The sequence below is a fragment of the Beta vulgaris genome, chromosome 4 (assembly GCF_026745355.1).
Source record: "Beta vulgaris subsp. vulgaris cultivar EL10 chromosome 4, EL10.2, whole genome shotgun sequence".
NCBI classification, from domain to species: Eukaryota; Viridiplantae; Streptophyta; class Magnoliopsida; order Caryophyllales; family Amaranthaceae; genus Beta; species Beta vulgaris.
The window spans coordinates 126,938-145,670 of record NC_079205.1 but is presented as its reverse complement, the minus strand read 5'-3'; the positions used below and the strand labels follow the sequence as shown (position 1 = coordinate 145,670).

The following is an 18,733-nucleotide window of genomic DNA, read 5'->3' as shown; positions in this document are numbered from 1 at the left end:
TCAAATGAATTAACATGCTCTGCATGCTCACTTGGCAAATTGATAATCAGCCATCTATAAATAAGATTGCCACTGAATCTCCAATGTTTTTAGAAAGAATTCAAGGAGATATTTGTGGGCCTATTCATCCTGCATGTGGACCATTTCGTTATTTCATGGTATTAATTGATGCCTCTACTCGATGGTCACATGTGAGCCTTCTGTCAAGCAGAAATGTTGCATTTGCAAAACTTTTGGCTCAAATAATTCGATTAAGAACTCAATTCCCAGATCATACAATAAAGAAAATAAGATTAGACAATGCTGGGGAATTTACATCCCAAACATTTAATGACTATTGCATGTCTATTGGGATTATTGTTGAGCACCCTGTACCTCATGTACATACACAAAATGGTCTTGCTGAATCATTAATCAAAAGACTACAATTAATTGCAAGACCATTAATAATGAGGTCAAAATTGCCATCTACTACTTGGGGTCATGCTATATTACATGCGGCAACATTGATAAGATTAAGGCCGACAGCCTATCACAAATTCTCACCATTACAATTAGTATCTGGTCGAGAACCGAATATCTCACATTTGAGAATTTTTGGGTGCGCTGTACATGTACCTATTGCTCCTCCCCAACGTACTAAAATGGGTCCACAAAGAAGGATGGGAATATATGTTGGATTTGAATCTCCATCAATTATCAAATATTTAGAGCCAACAACTGGTGATCTATTTACGGCTCGATTTGCCGACTGTCATTTTAATGAGTCGGTATTCCCATCCTTAGGGGGAGAGAAAGTGGACCCACAAAATATAAAATCGGAAATTACATGGAACGCATCGCAAATGTCGTTTCTGGACCCGAGAACAAATTCATGTGAACAAGAAGTCAAGAAAATTGTTCATCTGCAAAGTATTGCAAACCAATTGCCAGATGCATTCACAGATTCTAAGAAAGTGACAAAGTCACATGTACCTGCTGCGAATGCTCCGGAACGGATTGAAATTCCTAATGACAATAAGGCAATTGAAAATGAGTCAATAGCACGTCGAAAACGTGGCAGACCACCCGGTTCTAAAGATTTAAAACCGAGAAAAATGAAAAGGCAAGGGGAGACAACGAACGAAATTAATATAAATCTCCCAACAGAGCATGATGAAAACAAAAATGAAGAGAAACGTGTTCCAGAAGAAAAGGAACATGAAAGCGTAGACAACAATGAAACTTCAATTAATTATGTTTCTACAAAGAGACAATGGAATCGAAAAGATGTTGTCTTGAATGAAATTTTTGCTTACTCGATAGCGGTTGAAATGACATACGATGAAAATGATGTAGAGCCAAATACAGTTGATGAATGTCGCCGTAGAAAAGATTGGCCAAAATGGAAAGAGGCAATTCAAGCAGAATTGAGATCACTTGAAAAACGTGAAGTATTCGGTCAAATAACCCAAATACCAAAAGGTGTAAAACCAGTTGGGTACAAATGGGTATTCGTGAGAAAACGAAATGAGAAAAATGAGGTTACTAGATATAAGGCAAGATTAGTAGCCCAAGGCTTCTCGCAAATGCCAGGGATTGATTATGATGAGACATATTCTCCAGTAGTCGATGCAACTACACTAAGATTTCTGGTAAGTTTATCAGTTTCGAAAGGATTGCAAATGAGATTGATGGATGTAGTGACCGCATATTTGTATGGCTCACTTGACACAGATATTTATATGAAAGTTCCTGAAGGACTAAAACTACCAGAAAATTGCATGCCCAAAGAGATGTTCTCAATAAAATTGAGAAAATCACTCTATGGGTTAAAACAATCTGGAAGAATGTGGTATAATCGTCTTAGTGAATACCTATTGAAAGAAGGATTCAAAAATAATCAAATCAGTCCCTGTGTTTTCATTAAGCGATCTAAATCAGGATTCGCGATCATTGCTGTATATGTCGATGATTTGAACATTATCGGAACTCCTAGAGAACTTGAAGCAACTGCAAAATACTTGATGAAAGAATTTGAGATGAAAGATCTCGGGAAGACAAAATTTTGCCTTGGCCTGCAAATGGAACATCTAAGAAATGGGATTTTTGTCCATCAATCAAACTATACAGAAAAAATCCTGAAACGTTTTTTCATGGACAAAGCCCACCCAATAAGTTCTCCAATGGTAGTGCGTTCCCTGAATGAGAAAGATGATCCATTCAGACCACGAGAAGAGAACGAGGAGATTCTTGGTCCTGAAGTACCATATCTAAGTGCAATTGGGGCTTTAATGTACTTGGCTAACAATACTCGACCTGACATAGCTTTTTCAGTAAACTTGTTAGCTAGATACAGCAATGCACCAACCAAGAGACATTGGAATGGAGTCAGACACTTATTACGTTATCTTCGAGGAACACAAGATCTCGGATTATTCTATCAGTCAAGACCCAATGCGTCACTCATTGGATATGCAGATGCTGGCTACCTCTCAGACCCACAAAAGGCTAAGTCTCAATCCGGATATGTATTCACTTATGGAGGTACTGCAATATCTTGGAAATCTACAAAGCAGACTTTGACGGCCACATCATCAAATCATGCGAATTAATTGCTCTTTATGAAGCTGGAAGGGAATGTGTATGGCTAAGGTCAATGATCAAGAATATCCAAGAAGAATGCGGGATGGAAACAATAACAACAAATCCAACTATCATCTACGAAGACAATACTGCATGCATCACCCAAGTAAGCGAAGGGTACATCAAAGGAGACAGAACTAAACATTTATCACCAAAGCTCTTCTTCACTCATGACCTCCAAAAGGAAGGGACGATCAACATTCGACAAATCCAATCATGTGAGAATCTTGCAGATTTATTCACCAAATCCCTTCCGGCGAAGAAATTTGAAGAATTAGTCCGAAAAATTGGAATGCGTCATCTTCATGATATATGCTAGATTCAGGGGGAGTATTATATGCGCTGCACTCTTTTTCCCTTCGATCAGGTTTTTATCCCACTGGGTTTTTCCTGACAAGGTTTTTAATGAGGCAGTTGATTTTAAGCATATAAAGATACTAATAGTTATACTCTTTCCCTAGTTAGGATTATTCCCACAGGATTTTTCCTAACAAAGATTCTTAATAAGATAACGTCTATTATGAATTATAAATGGACATTCAAGGGGGAGTGTTGAGAAACAGTGAATTGAAAATTTCACTGTTCAAGCATAGTGAATGTCATGCCATGCATTTACTGCATGTTAGGAAAGTTTTCGTCTGCGCAGAAATCGTTGAAAATGTAATGTTAAAAACAGTATCTTTTGCCTATAAATACCGATGTAAGAAATCAGTTCTACACATCAATGCAATACAATACTCTCTGATATATTTGCATAACTTTTCTCTCTATTTCTCACAACAATAAGGTGAATTTTACTGCACCAACTTTTTTTGGTGAAACTGAACTAGGGAATGGAAGGATATGTCATAGGTTTACGTGTATCCGTGGAGAGTAGAATTTTGGCATCCGGATTCCGGAGAAGGAAACGGTAAGAGTTGCATATGAGCTGTCTAAAAAACTTTCCCCGTGGATTCCGCGTTCCGCAATCAGCAAGGCAGGAAGCAACAGACAAACTCAAAAAGCAAACACACTATTTCCTATTTCCTATCTCCAAAGTCCAAGTCTGTATTCTGTAAACCACAAAGTGAAGCATAATAGAAGTAGTAGGTGCAGATATTCTCTCTCTTCCTCACTTAGCTTGTTTTGTTTAATTTCTCAATTCTTATGGTAGCAGTGTCCTCCTAGGCTGAAGAGTGAGATGGAATGAAGGAGAATACCCCATTCCCTTGCTTTTCTTACTAAATTATTTGAAATGACAAAATTGCCCATGATATAGGTTATGAAACCTATAGCTGATATAGATTTATCATACCTCTTCAGCCTAGAGGTATGATAAATCTATATCAGCTATAGGTTTCATAACCTATATCATGGGCAATTTTGTCATTTCAAATAATTTAGTAAGAAAAGCAAGGGAATGGGGTATTCTCCTTCATTCCATCTCATTCCATGAGTTAGTTCAATCTCTCTCCTCAACCTAACTCCTCAACCTCACTCATCAACCTCACTCATCATCCCACCGGAGACCCACCCACCCACCGGAGACCCACCCACCCACCGGAACCTGAAGTTTGAAGCCGGAATTCGCCGGAAAATTCGCCGGAAAGAGGCGAAACTGTGTTTTTTCGTGAATTGAAGGTATGTTTAATTACTTGAAAATTGTGTGGTTTACATCATGAAATTTCTTGGGTTTTTTAAATTTCGTGGGTTTAATTCATGAAAATTGCATGTTAAAGTTCTAAACATGTCTTAATTTCGTGTATTATAACTAGCAAATTTCGTGTTTTTTCCATTGTGGGTTTTATGGTGGTGTTAGAGCAAATTGAGTGGGTTTTATACTCTGAAATTTGATACGAGTTATTTGATGGTGATTTTTGTTCTGAAATTTGAATTTTTACTTGTTGAAATTGCTTATTTTCCTGTAATTTATATTACTTTGTATTATAAAACTTTTAGCAGTTCCGCACCAAATACAACGTCATGTTGTGTCAATTCTCTGATATTGAGTTCTCCTTTTTTGTTGGTTTTTCAATTATGATATTGAATAACAAAATCGCCTTCGTTATGCATGGTTTACCAATTGATTGCTTTGCCCAAACCAGAAAGTATTGAAACCATGGTATTTGGTGCGGAGATCACCGTGCCATTTCCAACAATTGACCCACGAATGAATTCCAACATCAACAAGTCTATAAACTATTTTGTAATGTTTTGTAATGTTTTTAGGTGGAATTGTAAAGAGGAAAAGTTCTATATTTGTAGGTCCTTGTGACTAATCTACATTCGTTCTGCACGCTATATTCATCTTATGAAGTTGATTTTTATCAGTTTATATTCTAGTTTATGAATTCAGTTTGTAGTATTTACTGAATAATTTGTATAAATTTGATAGTTAGTGATTATTGTTAATATGTGAGTATATGGGTAATTGGTTATTTTGCTGAAATTATATGTCTCAAAAAAGCCACTACCTTTTTCTTGCCAACCTCACACTCTTGTTTCAATAGGGCAATGAAGAGATCAAAAGCCTTGAAGCAATGTAAAAAGAAGAAGAAAACGAAGGTATAATTATTATTTAACCATGTTTACGACCATATAACACGCATTTAAGCTGATTTTTTTTTCTTCTTAGATGGATGAAGTGGATGGTGTAATAACCGAGCGTGACTGGGGAACGGAGTCGGAGGAAGATGAAGATTGGGACGCACATGGAGAAACGTCAACCGAGTCAGAGGGAGAAGAAGAAGTATCAGATGCGTCTGAGGAAGAATTGTTAGAGCAAGAAAAATCAAGTGGGGGAAATGGTCATGAGAAGGCAGAGAAAGTGAAAGTGAAGAGGAGGAAGAAGGTGGACGATAGAGTTTACCGAGTAAGCGCGATACAAATTATTGTGTCATGTTTTTACTTAGATTATAACACGTGATTAACACTAACATTATTCTGGAAAACATGTGTTAAGACTCGCTTTCTTACAATAACTAATAATGTGTTATTGTAAGTTCAATTCATAAAAGACTTTTTTTTTTCTTGAGATAACATTTGTTATATGCTACTTGACGCTGAAATGAAACTGAAATCATAATTCAGTATAGTAATACTAGTAGTAGGTTTATCCTACAACTATTTCTGATGTATGAGTTTTGTTTAATTTGGAGCAGGTGAACTCACTAAGCGTAGGTGGTAGGTTGAAGGAAGCCGGGAAAGTCCTTGCTAGAAGGTCGAAAATGCACAAGAAACAGGTAGTAATAAGGTTGCCATAAAGTGCTTATAACATATTAATGCTTTATTTGTTGTAATGGACATATATAATAGTCTATGTTTTTAATGTTTGCATCGTGGTTGTGGTGGTTTAGTTATTGAAAGAACATAATTATATGTACACCAAACAATTACTAAAGTTATATAGTGATTTGTACAACTTATGTCAGTTCATCTTGTTTTTGAATTTATTGTTAGTATAGGAAATATTATGTGAGTTTATGAAAGTATATTATTAATTTAACCAATTATTATAAAAGAGAGAAGGCCATTAGTGGTACATATTTATAATGTAACTTGTCTCCAATTTAACCTTCTAGGCCCCTAATATGAATTGTCGCGTGGAAGCATTTGGGCAAATAGTGAAGCAATTCGATGCGAGAAAGAGACGCTTGGTTAAGGAGATGGGGCTTGAAGGATTATTGTATTTGGCCGATCATAGCTTGCCTCGAAACTTTTGCTATTGGTTATGTACGTTAGTGGATGCTAAGCAAGCTTCGCTTTTAGTCCCGTCTGGGATTGAATTTCCACTTTCCAAGGTTCAAGTGCACTGGGTATTTGGAATCCCAATTGGACCTAAGCAAATACCGCTCACTGTTGAGGATGATGCAGCTATGCAAATTGAGGTGGAAAGGTTAATGACAACATATGGTTCAAGTACACCTTCTGGTCCGAAAGGAATTGCACGTGCACGGATTATGCAAGAGGTTGAAGGTTTGTCTTTCATACCAAAACCTTGATTTCGTACAACCAATAAGGTGTAGAATTTGACTTAAGTTCATACAACTCTTATTTCTATTGTACTTATAAAGGCCACTTTATGCTTTATGTAGGAAAAACCATTACAGTGTATAATTATCACCAGTATAAGCCAGCTTTTATAAATATTGTTATAATACTATCCTTAATTTAGTTTAACACTAATTTGTAGGTGGTGTTTGACCACGTTCAAAACATTTTCAGCCAAAAGAACCTTATCTAATTGTTAGAACAAGTAAAGCAACAATATATGATCATCCTACCATTGCTAAAAAGTTGTAAGTAATGAATAAAACATTGAAACAGGAACAATGAGAATTATGCTGGGTAAAATTAAAACAGTAAATACTAAATACCACAGTAGTGGAATGCTTTTTTAAAAAAAAAACAAAGGTACTCGTATATTTACCAGTAGCTAGCACTAGTTCTTATCATCTTTAATCTACTGAATGTTCAAAAACACAATATTAATACAGGTAAAAACACAATATAGTTACCAGTAGCTAGCACTAGTATTTTACATGATTAAGCTAGAAAGTTCTTATCATCTTTAATATACTGAATGATAGGACTATTATTTAACATGATTAAGCTAGAAAGTTCTTATCATCTTTAATCTACTGAATGATAGCACTAGTATTTTACATGATTAAGCTAGAAAGTTCTTATCATCTTTAATCTACTGAATGATAGCACTAGTATTTTACATGATTAGCTAGAAAGTTCTTATCATCTATAATCTATACTGAATGTTCGAAAACACAATATTAATACAAGTAAAAACACGATATTTACCAGTAGCTAGCACTAGTATTTGACATGATTAAGCTAGAAAGTTCTTATCTTTAATCTACTGAATGTTCAAAAACACAATATTAATACAACTAAAAACACAATATTTACCAGTAGATAGCAGCACTAGTATTTTACATGATCAAGCCAGAAGTTGCTTGTACATAAGCTGATCCGAAATGGTCTTTTATAATATTTAATCCATATTTTCAAATTGGTTGAAGGTCCATGTGTTGACGAGTTGGAGTTCAAGAAAGTGTTTATGATGATGGCCCTAAATGATTTGATTTGTCCAACAACATGTCATAGGCTATCTGTGAAGCTGCTCCCTAGTGTCGTAATTGCAGAGAATTTAAAGGAGTACGACATGTGCACTTTCTTGCTAGACAAACTCATCTATGCGGTAGGGAACTTTTCTAAAAGATTCTACAGTGATGGGTATGCGAAAGGGTGTGGCGGATGCACAATGTTCTTGGCGGTAATGGACAATATAAATTTATGTCCCCATGTTTACATATTATGTGTTATTTAACCTTATAACATTACTATTATTTTTTCTGTATTAGATTTTGTACCTAGATCGTTTGAAGAGGCGGCCTGTGAACTGGGGAACTTTTCCCAGAATTAGAGCGTGGTCAAAAACTGACGTGACGACAGCGAAAGATGAAGATAGAAGACACTCGGGTGACTACGGCAAACTTGGGGTTAGATATTACTATTATCAATGTTTACAAGATTTACTTGGGGTTATTACCTTTTCAAAAGAAATTACAATAACACAATTATTTTTCATTTTTCAAATTCAAAGTTCATACAAGCTCATGAGCATATAAGACATGCAAGATGTGGTCATAATTATTTATTTTTGATCTCTCATTAACGAGGATATAAGCCATGATAAACAATTGTTAAACTTACAATATTAATGATGTGTCTTCTTCCATTTTGTAACAAAGTGTGTGGATGTGGCTTATGGTGAAAGACATCCAATGGTAGCTCGAGATTCAATGCCGGGGGAAGATGATGCCCTCCTCGTCGAAAATGAGGTAAAAATATTATATATGTATATTTACATACATGGTTAACTACTAATCAACTACGAGTCCAAAATACTTAATATATTATATAATCGATTTTGAGATTGTTTGGTATTTGTGTAGGTAGTGAGGCCTAATAAAACAAAGATCAAGGGAAGAAGGAAAGCAACTTCCCAACACAACCCCTACCAAAACACGCTACGGAAGGCTACTTTGATGAATGATGATGAAGTTGACAAGAGTATGTTTATTATATTGTGTTGGATAATGTTTTATTTAAAACTTCCAATTTTCTAAGGACCGCATTGTTAAATGATTTAGCATATGTTCACTTCACCTTAAACATAAATAATTAAATGATTTAGCATATGAATGAATATGATGTTTAGATGTGGTGTAATGTGAATTTAGCATATAGTGGCTACTTTGCTTTGGCTTTAAGCTTGAACATCTTTTTAAAATAATTAATATATTGTCTTGTAGTTATTAGTATATATTTTTTGTGCTTCACATTTCACATTTTATATTTTTTTTATCGCTAATCACTTTTTAAGCCCTAACAACTGCTTTTAACTGATTTCAACTATCATAAATGTATTCAAAATGTAATATGTATTAAAAGTATTTTTATACAAATTTTAACAATTAATCTAAAAAACTGAGCATGATGCCTTGTACAAAATAAGTCATGTTGCTAGTTGCAACAAACAATTAAGTATTCTTTTCAAAAATTGAGTTCATCAATTTGAAGTATTAAGACATCTAATAGAAGTTAAAGATACTACTATTTTGTCCAACCATGATAATACACTGATCAGTAAATGTAATACGAAGGTATCCTTTCATATGGCCAAAAATTAGATGAGTTACATGCTAGTAACAGCATAAACAAAATTCCATAGAAGCAGGTACTGTTGCTGACTAACTATGTTTTTATTGTTTATTTGTAAAACATAATATTGGCAGGACATGGCCCACAAGGTGAACTAGAAGGAGAAGGACCATCTACGCATGAGGCAGAAGGTGAACGAGAGGGAGAAGGACCATCTACACATGATGGAGAAGGCGAACAAGATGGAGGAGGACCATTTACGCATGATGAGGAAGGTAGTAGTATAAACCTTGTCATTTCAGAAATATATGAGCAATTTGGTAGTCCGATTACATCTACGTGGGCTACAACTTCATCTGGAGTAGGTGGTTCAAAATACACCTTCTCATTTGCTGAGAAAGACATTGTGAAGGAGGTTAGGTATGACAACTTGGACAGTAATGTGAATGAGAAGGACACTGGGATTACCTATGATAATTTGAATGTAAATATCATTGAGAATGACATTATATTTGATAACATGAATGTTAAGGTCATTCACAAGGGGGGTGAGCAGGAGAAGGAGAAGAGGGGTGAGCAGGACAAGGGGGGTGAGGATGAGAAGCGGAGTGCAAAGGAGAAGGGGGGTGAGCAGGAGAAGGAGAAGGGGGGTGAGCAAGAGAAGGGGAGTGAGCAGGAGAAGGATAATGAGGGTGAGCAGGATAATGGGGGTGAGCAGGAGAAGGGGAGTGCAAAGGAGAAGGGGGGTGAGCATGAGGGACATGAGGAGGATAAGGGGCGTCAGACTGATACGATGGGTGACCATCAGAAGGTGGGTGAGGAGGAAATATTGAGTGATAAGGAGAAGGGGGGTGAACATGAGGGGGGGCAGCATCATCACAGTGGGGGTGACATGGAGAAGGATGGTAAGAAGGAGAGTAGGGGAGACGATGATATAGGATATGTTAGTGGTTCGAACTCTACTAGCGAAGTGCATGTAACGGACCCTCTTATTGGAAAACGGAGCCGAAAGAAACGCATCTCTAAACCATCATGTCGTATTACAGAGGACTATGTCGATACATGGAGAGCACGTGCAAATAACACGTGCCGGCAACAACTTGCACAATTTGTGTTGAATTGCAAGTAAGCATTTGATTATTGCATGGTTTCATTAATATATTCAAATAATCCAGTCAACTGTTGAATTGCACAATTTGTGTTGAATTGCAAAGTAATTAGTATAATTTGTCAACTAATACTCCTAAATCATCATTAATTTATTGCATTATTTATTGGTGTTTTGAGCAGGGAGAATCCAGTCATGATAGAGTGTGAAGGTCATTATGTTAATTGTATTAGTTGTACACAAGTTGTGCAACCTAGGGGGTGTATTGACAATTTTGTATGTACTCCCCAACACTTACATCCTACTTAGAATTGTTTTTAGTGACTTTTAGTATTCTCTAATATTACTTTTATATAGTATGTTCGGATGGCAGCAGCTTTGTATACTAAAGTATGGAAAGGGAGGTACGAAACTCAAAGTGCGCGATGCATGCTAGACCCTATATTTGCGGTACGGACACACATCCTACAATATTACCATGTATATTCTTAGGTCTTAGATTGAAAGATAAGATTGATAGATAAGTGTATATTATTTGCAGATAAAGGCATTGCAAATCAACGTTGACGACAATTGGGAAAGTTTCGACAAAGTCATTCGATCATATTCACGTAACCTCAAAGACATCCCAAGTTGTAGAATAAATGTGGTGAGATAATCGACACCGTTTGAAATGTAATTTGATTTCTATATGTACATTCTTTAAATAAGTTATGTAAATTTATTGTGGTTAAGATATTTGTCCCGGTCCTTGAGGCCCAACATTGGTGCACTACTAGAATCCGTGTTTTTACCGACTACAATTACCGACCGCTGCAAATACAGTTGTTAATTATTAAAACACCGACCGTTTTGTGAGAGGACGCCAATTACCGACCGTTCCTAATTTTCACCGACCGCTTACCTAAACCGTCGGTAATTACCGACTGCTTTTATTGTAAACCGACCCCAATCTTGATTCCGTAGGTAATTACCAACAGCATTTCAAAAATCACCGACCATATGCCGTCGGTAAAATACTACTGGTACCTTTTGAGATTTTAACGCCCACGTTCCCCTTTTTACTCTACTATAGTACTCTCAGTAATTAATAACAGACCCTAAAAAATAACGCCCCTCTTTCCTTCACCATCATCAGCTGCCGGTTTTCTTCCTCTCCATTGCATTGCCGTCGCCGGTTTCAGGTTAGTCCATCTATTTTTTTCAAAGTTTCGCGACATCACTACGCACTGTTCGTTTCTTCGTTTCATCTATTGCCGTCGCCGGTTTTTCAAAGTTTCGCATCTCCATTGAATTTCTGCAGGTTAGTCCTGCACAACCGCCGCACCTTCATCTCCATTGCGTTGCCGTCGCCGGTTTCAGGTTAGTTCATAGATGAATTTCGCGTATAACATCTTTGAATTTCTTCATCTCTTTCCTTAAAAGTTTCTTATTTCAATTGGAATTTTGAAGTTTCTTATGCTCTCTCGCCGGTTTCAGGTTAGCACCTTCACCTCTTGCACAACTGCCGCACCATCATCCAACCACCTGCACAACCGCCGCACAGCGCCGACCCACAGCAGGTTTTTCTTCTTTCCTCTTTCGTGGTATTTTATGAATTTATTCTCTCTTTCTTGGTTTGTTGCACCCATCATTGTAGTTTCTTTGCAATTTGTTGGATTTCTTGGTTTACTTTCATATGTATAGGTAAATAAGAATTCTGAATTTATGGCCGAATGAGGCTATGGGATGCTACCATCAATATCTAATGCTATATATCAATCTGCATCTTGCCACTTCATCTGCATTATTGTATAAGGCATCGGAGGAAAACCGAGTTTTTTTCTTTAAAAAAAGTATGATATACTTGCTACACTAAACTGCTATAATGCATCATCTACTGATTGTACTCAACTTCCAAATTAGAATTTTGAATTTATGTGCATATTCTGAACTTAAGGAACTGAATTAACATAAAGGGTCTTTGTCTAAAATGTATAATTTGTTACTGTACGTAGGAACTTGAGAAAATTGCAAAAAAAAATATGGGTTTTTTTTGGGGATTGATTGAGAGAGAAAAAGTGTGAGGGAAGGAAGTACAGTGATTGTGAAGGTGTGAGAGTTTCTGAAATTGGAAATCTAAAGAGGGAAAGAGAGAGGTGGGGTAGAAATTTAAAAAATAGTAAAAAGTGGTAAAGTGTCCACTCAGAAGTGGAGAGAAGTTGCCATTTGTAGCATATATATGGTGTATGGTTTTGATTAGTACATACGTTTTTTAATCAAATTATTTTTGGGCTATAAGTTTTGGTTGGATTTGTTTGTTTTTGTTGTAGTTTAAAATTGTATGGACCACTTCTAGTCAGTAGGTGAGCTTTAGGAGGGAATTGATTCTTATTTCCTAAATCTTTGCAAGTATAGACTATTGGTGGTATATGAACAAATTGATAGTAGGGTGAAATTACTTTAATTTGACTTATTGCAAATAACTTGTAATTTAAAATCATAATGTATGCTACTCCTATTTTCATTTTGAAGTGATTAAAGTTTAATGTAGTAAATGACGATATTGATTTTAAAGTTTGTCAATATATTGTTTTAATTGAGTTGTATAGAATTGAATATCATGAAACGAAGAGAGCGTAGTTGGATGTATGATAGGCGCGAGGGACGCTTTCTCAAGACTGAGTTTGTGAATGGAGTTCGAGATTTTATTGAATTCGCACAACAAAATCATAAATTCAAAGACGCTGAGAAAATTAGATGTCCATGCTTTCGGTGTAACAACAAACGATTCTTTGATGTTGACATTGTTAGAGAACATCTTTATAAAAAAGGATTTTGTCATAACTATTTTGTTTGGCTATGTCACGGGGAAACTGTTGACGAACCCCCATCGGAGCCATCAAATCCTTATCGAGACATGATTGTTGATGCTCTTGGACATAATGAAGAAAATCCAAATAATGAGCAAATAAATAATGTCGAAGAGGAGCCAAATGACGAAGCTGAGAAATTTTTTGAGCTCCTTAAAGCTGCTGATAGCCCGTTGTACGAAGGGAGCAAAGTATCTGTCTTGGAGATATCATCAAGAATAATATCTTTGAAGTGTGAGTACAATTTACCACACAGGTGTGTTGATGGATTTGCATCTTTATTTAATGAAGTGATTCCAAATAACAACCAAATGAGTACAACGTTCTATGATACTAAGAAAGTTCTTAAAGGCTTACAACTCCCACATGAGAAGATACATGCATGTCGTAACGGTTGTATGCTATTTTGGAAAGGCGATGCACATTTAGTGAAGTGTAGTGTATGTGAGTGTGATCGCTACAAGAAGACTCCTAAAGGCAAGCTTATTCCAGAAAAGGTCCTAACATATTTTCCTATCAAACCCCGATTGCAAAGGCTTTATGCGACAGTTAGAGCTCACCTACGACGAACGGGGAAACGAAATCATGCCAAAAGCCCCTTTTGCACTTGACAAGGCTCAAAGGAAGGTCTTATGTGAATGGGTTCGTGACTTAAAGTTTCCGGATGGATATGCATCTGACTTGAGTAGATGTGTTGATCTTCGAACATCTAGGCTTTTTGGAATGAAAAGTCATGATTGTCATGTCTTTATGGAGAGGTTACTACCGGTTGCTTTAAAAGAGTTGCTACCTTCGCATGTTTGGAAAGCAATTACTGAGATCAGTCAATTCTTTCGTGACTTATGTGCATCCACTATCCAAGTCGATGATATGGATCGTTTGGATAAAAATAGCTGAAATTTTGTGCAAACTTGAAAAGATATTTCCTCCTGCATTCTTCAACTCGATGGAGCATTTGCCGATTCATTTGGCTTATGAAGCTAAGGTTGGTGGTCCAGTGCAATATAGGTGGATGTATCCCTTTGAAAGGTAACAAAGAAATTTTTTAGTAAAAATACGTCTTTTAAGAATGAAGTTCTAATATGACAAAGTTTTCATAATCGATATCTACACGTTGATTTATTTGGTAGGTTTCTCAATCACTTGAAGCGTAAGGTTGTACAGAAGGCACGTGTGGAGGGTTCTATTTGCAATGCATACCTATGTGAGGAAATATCATATTTTTGTTCGAATTACTTCCAACCAGAAGTTGATACTAAAACAAGAGATTTGGGTAGAAACGTCACTTCAGTTATTGAGAACCATCATGATCCAAATGTTCCTGAGATGTTTAGAGTGGATTGTGGGCGTACATCTACCAACGGCCGTTTACGCTTCTTGCAAGATAAAGAGTATGATCGTGCACACCTTTATGTTCTTGCAAACAGTGGTATATTAAGCAAATATGAAAGGTAAATATGTTTTTCATGCCGAGTGATGTTTAACTAGTTAAAAAACATCTCTAATCGTGCTTCGTCAATAATAATAGGATTTTCGAAAAACATATATTGGAGACACATCCACACATATCATTGGAGGAGATCTGGAGCAAATGTGAAGCTGAATATCCTAAATGGTTCAAAAACCATGTGAGTTTTTCATTAATAAAATATAAGTTTTAACTAAATAAAAGGTTTTTCTAACGCAAATTATGTAAATTTTCTATAATATGAAATTAGGTACTACAGGAGGGGACTAACATCGATGTAGTTCATGCTCTTGCAATGGGCCCCGTTAGACAAGTGAAGTCATGGAATCAGTTTTTCGTTAATGGATACAATTTTCAAACACATGAGTATGGCAAACACAAATCAACTATGAACTATGGAGTGTGTGTTAAAAGTCACGAGGAAGTTAACTATTATGGCATTTTGGAGGAAGTAATTGAACTAGTTTACCATGGTCCATTGGAAGTCTACAAGACGATATTGTTTAAGTGCAATTGGATGGATTCTTTGAGTGGTTTAAATGTACATGAACAATACAAACTCATTGAAATAAATCATAGTAAGAAGTACCCAAAATATGATCCCTTTGTATTATCATACCAAGTTAGCCAAGTCTATTATGCCCCTTATCCTAGTTTAAGTAGGGGTAGAGTGCAATGGTGGGCAGTGTTTCAGACTAAGGCAAGGTCTTCAATTGAAACTCCAGTGGACTCATTATTCTTTCAAGAGGAGATAAGTGAGTTCCTTCAACTCTTTGTGCTCCAAATGAGATTCCAGACTATGATTTTGACGGGGAAGAAGAACAAAATGAGGATGTAATGCTTAACGATAGTAGGGATTCTGATAATGGCGACGAGGATGATAGTGAAGATGATCTACAAGTTTATGAGAATCTCGAAGATTTTGATGATGATGATGATGCGGAAGAAGATTTACCGTGAATCATACATTAGATTTTGTAGTGTCTTCTGAACTTCTAAATTTCGATACATTGTATTATGTTTGGTGGATTTAGTAATGATTGATTTTATAATTTTTATTGTTTGCACTTTATATTATATAATATGTTAAGAAGTTTAAGTTGATTCCTATTTTATTCTTAAATTTGATATAAAAAATTTTGAAGTTTATACTACATTATTCGTTCTACTAATCTGTGTTATTTTAGATGGCTTCTTCTAGCGGGCAAGGTAGAGCTTCAGGAAGCCAGCGTACTCCACATCTGGCAAATGATACTGAGGGCGAGAATCCTCCATCGAATTCTGATACTGTCACCACAGAGGAGCAAGGTGAAGGCGAGCATTCTGCAAGCAATCAGTTGGACCCTAATACGCTATGGTAAAAAATGATTTTAATCCATTATGTTTCATATTATAATTTTTGTTATTCATCTTAGTGCATGATAATTCTTTCTTAGTGTTTATAATATTCATCTTAGTGTTTATATTATCCATCTTAGTATATGTTAATTCTTTCTTAGTGAATGACAGGTTTTTATTGTAATTATGTTACAAATTTTGTGTTGTATTATAATTGTTTTTTTTTCTTTCTAAGGTTTGACAATAACAAAGTCACTCGATCTATTACGGAATGTTTCAAAGAGCACTACGTTGAGCCATGTAGAAATTGGACTGAAACAAGTCAATCAAAAAAGATCATTGGTTTAATCTTTTCAAGGTTAACACTTTAACTTAATTATAGTCTATCGCATATAAGATTATAAATATTTAGTCAGTTCTAATATTTGCATGATACAGCGTAAATACTCTTGGCGCTCGGAGTTGGATTCGCAAGTAAGACAAGGCTTTCAACGCAAAGCAGCTAAAAGACTCAAAGACATGCATCATTGGGTGACATCGAAGAGAAAAGGTGTAAGACCAATATGGATGCCGGAGGAAATACACCAACAACTTATGCAAAAAACAAAAGAGGATGAGTTTAAGAAAAAATCTGAACAAGCAAAAAAGAACAAGAGAGGAGGATCGCTGGAAGGTGTTGTGGAACCTGGACATTGTCAAGGTTCAATTTCTACAGCCGAGTATGCAAGAAGGATGGTGAGTATATATTGCTTTTAGTAACCATTTATAAGTTCGATATTTATATAGTCTAAAATAATAATAAAGTTGATTATTTTTTTGACTAGGCTGCAAAAAATGGAGGAGTATTGCCAAAAGCTGCTGATATTTATTTGGAGACGCATTCAAAGGAACGACAACCCGGCCAAGGCAAGCAACTCATTGGCTCCAAATCAAAACAAATCATGGTTAGTGTACTTCATTTGCTCCAATAACAAATTATAAATATATTTGGATGGTTGGTTGGATGACATAATATATTTTTTTTCTAGAAATGCAAGTATTTTAAGCATTAAAGCTTCATTATTTTTTATATTGTTCGATGTTTAAATTAGTTATAATTTACTGCATAGACATCTTCACTATAAAGAACTTCACAGTAGCATGCAGAGTAAAGAAGTACGTAAAGATCAAAAGAGTTGCACTATCAAAATTAAAAACCCATCTAAAATAAGAAAATTTTAATGGCTTAAGGTCTGCAGATGTAACTCCTCTAAAACCCCCCAACAACAAAGGTACAGTGAAGAAACAGTTGTCACAGAGTTAGCATACTTCTGTCTCTGAGCCAAATCTTTTGGACGAAAACCCACAATTCCATATCTTCTTTGCACCAAAAAAGAACAATGCCAAATTTTCTTTCTACAAAATACTTACCAAGTATAGTAATACTGAAGTTACTTCTATGTACGAAGTACATTGATATAAGTATTTTCAATAAAAAAAAATGAACCATACAATAATTCTCACACTTTGCCAAAATATAATTTGTTCATCTAGATTACCACTACTACATACATTGAGAATTGAGATTTAAGAGTAATCTAACAGCATACTTAATGCATAATAATATTTTTTTTTCATATGTATTTGAAGTTTTAAGTTTTAACATACTTGTAACACTTTGATTTTCATATTTGGCAAAATACGACTTTTGACCATTACTTTAATAATCTAATAACCTTACATGCACTCAATGCATACGATAGCGCGTGATAGCATACTTTTTTTCTTTTATTTCTTTTACTATTTTTTGGTGTCCCCCATGTGTTGCCTTATATAATAGAGATATGAACATTTTCTTTTTTTAGTTTTGAGTTATAATGTTGTTGAAGTTATATATATATATATATATATCATTTTTTTTAGTATAAATTTAAACAAAATTTTGTCTATTTTTTCCTAAAAATATTATGTATGCATATTAAATTGTCTATTTGATGTAGGATAATTATAATAAGAAATTGGATGATTATAGAGAGAAGGGAGTCAACAAAGATCCCAATGAAGTGTACTTTGAGACAGTGGGTGGGAGGAAAAAAGGATTGATTCCTGGCTTAGGTACAAGCGGTGATCTTCTTTACAAAAAATCATCAACCCGCACTAGTAGCTCTTCTAGTGTCTACACACCTTCTATGCTTTCTCAGCTTTCAACTACCGTGGAGCAATATCAGCAACAATTAGCAGATCAGGTAGCTGAATTTCAGAGGCAAAAAAATGAGTGGGAAACATATCGTCTCCAAACGGAAAAGGAAAGGGAAGAGGCAAAAAAATACATGGAGGAGATGAAGACTACAATGGAAGAGTATTCTCAAATGATGACTCAGTGTGGTACTTTCCCTTTCACCCAACCACGTGACCCACGTGATCCTTCTGGTGGTGGATCGGAATTTCCTTGTAGTACTTAGACTTATAGTTTTTTTATTAGTATATTATATATTTTGAGAAAAATGATGTTTAATTTTGGTTGTTGGAATTACTATTACATCTATATTTCGGAGAATATGATGTTTAATATATGTTGTAACAAACCTATTATTTTGATATAAAATGGAGGTGTAGTTTATATTGTGGTGAAAATAATATTTTTTTTTAGAAAATAATAGCAAATTACCGACCGAATAACGGTAGGCTTACCCATCTAAAAAC

The 18,733-nt window shown here is 35.5% G+C and overlaps 3 protein-coding genes across 6 annotated transcripts in view; all 3 read left to right on the top strand.

The window, feature by feature from the left end:
• The first annotated feature begins 3,500 nt into the window (after positions 1 to 3,500).
• LOC104892023 (GPI-anchored protein LLG2) overlaps positions 3,501 to 18,733 on the top strand; it is a 31,130-nt gene continuing 15,897 nt past the window's right edge. Inside the window, exon 1 of one of the 4 annotated variants that reach the window (XM_010677837.4) lies at positions 3,501 to 3,710. The gene's annotated coding sequence lies outside the window, so the exon portion shown is untranslated. Of the gene's footprint in view, positions 3,786 to 18,733 lie in introns of all 4 variants that reach the window. The other 3 variants (XM_010677836.4, XM_057393799.1, XM_057393800.1) reach the window with 3 other exon arrangements.
• On the top strand, positions 11,361 to 14,107 carry LOC104900813 (uncharacterized). Its single transcript, XM_048642413.2, has 4 exons — positions 11,361 to 11,577; positions 11,697 to 11,755; positions 11,873 to 11,955; positions 12,985 to 14,107. Exon 4 carries the CDS (start codon positions 12,996 to 12,998, stop codon positions 13,854 to 13,856), a length of 861 nt encoding a protein of 286 aa, XP_048498370.2. The 5' UTR covers positions 11,361 to 11,577; positions 11,697 to 11,755; positions 11,873 to 11,955; positions 12,985 to 12,995; the 3' UTR covers positions 13,857 to 14,107.
• Positions 16,388 to 18,653, top strand: LOC104886459 (uncharacterized). The gene is made up of 4 exons (XM_048642414.2): positions 16,388 to 16,409; positions 16,490 to 16,786; positions 16,876 to 16,995; positions 18,031 to 18,653. The coding sequence occupies exons 2-4, from the start codon at positions 16,571 to 16,573 to the stop codon at positions 18,490 to 18,492; spliced, it is 798 nt and encodes a 265-aa protein (XP_048498371.2). The 5' UTR covers positions 16,388 to 16,409; positions 16,490 to 16,570; the 3' UTR covers positions 18,493 to 18,653.

Excerpts from the sequence above, each read along its gene's own strand:
- LOC104900813 (XM_048642413.2), top strand. The coding sequence starts at position 12,996 with ATGAAACGAAGAGAGCGTAGTTGGATGTATGATAGGCGCGAGGGACGC.
- LOC104886459 (XM_048642414.2), top strand. The coding sequence starts at position 16,571 with ATGCATCATTGGGTGACATCGAAGAGAAAAGGTGTAAGACCAATATGG. Across the intron at positions 16,787-16,875 it reads CCGAGTATGCAAGAAGGATG|GCTGCAAAAAATGGAGGAGT; the intron begins GTGAGTATATAT and ends TTTTTTGACTAG. Across the intron at positions 16,996-18,030 it reads CCAAATCAAAACAAATCATG|GATAATTATAATAAGAAATT; the intron begins GTTAGTGTACTT and ends TATTTGATGTAG.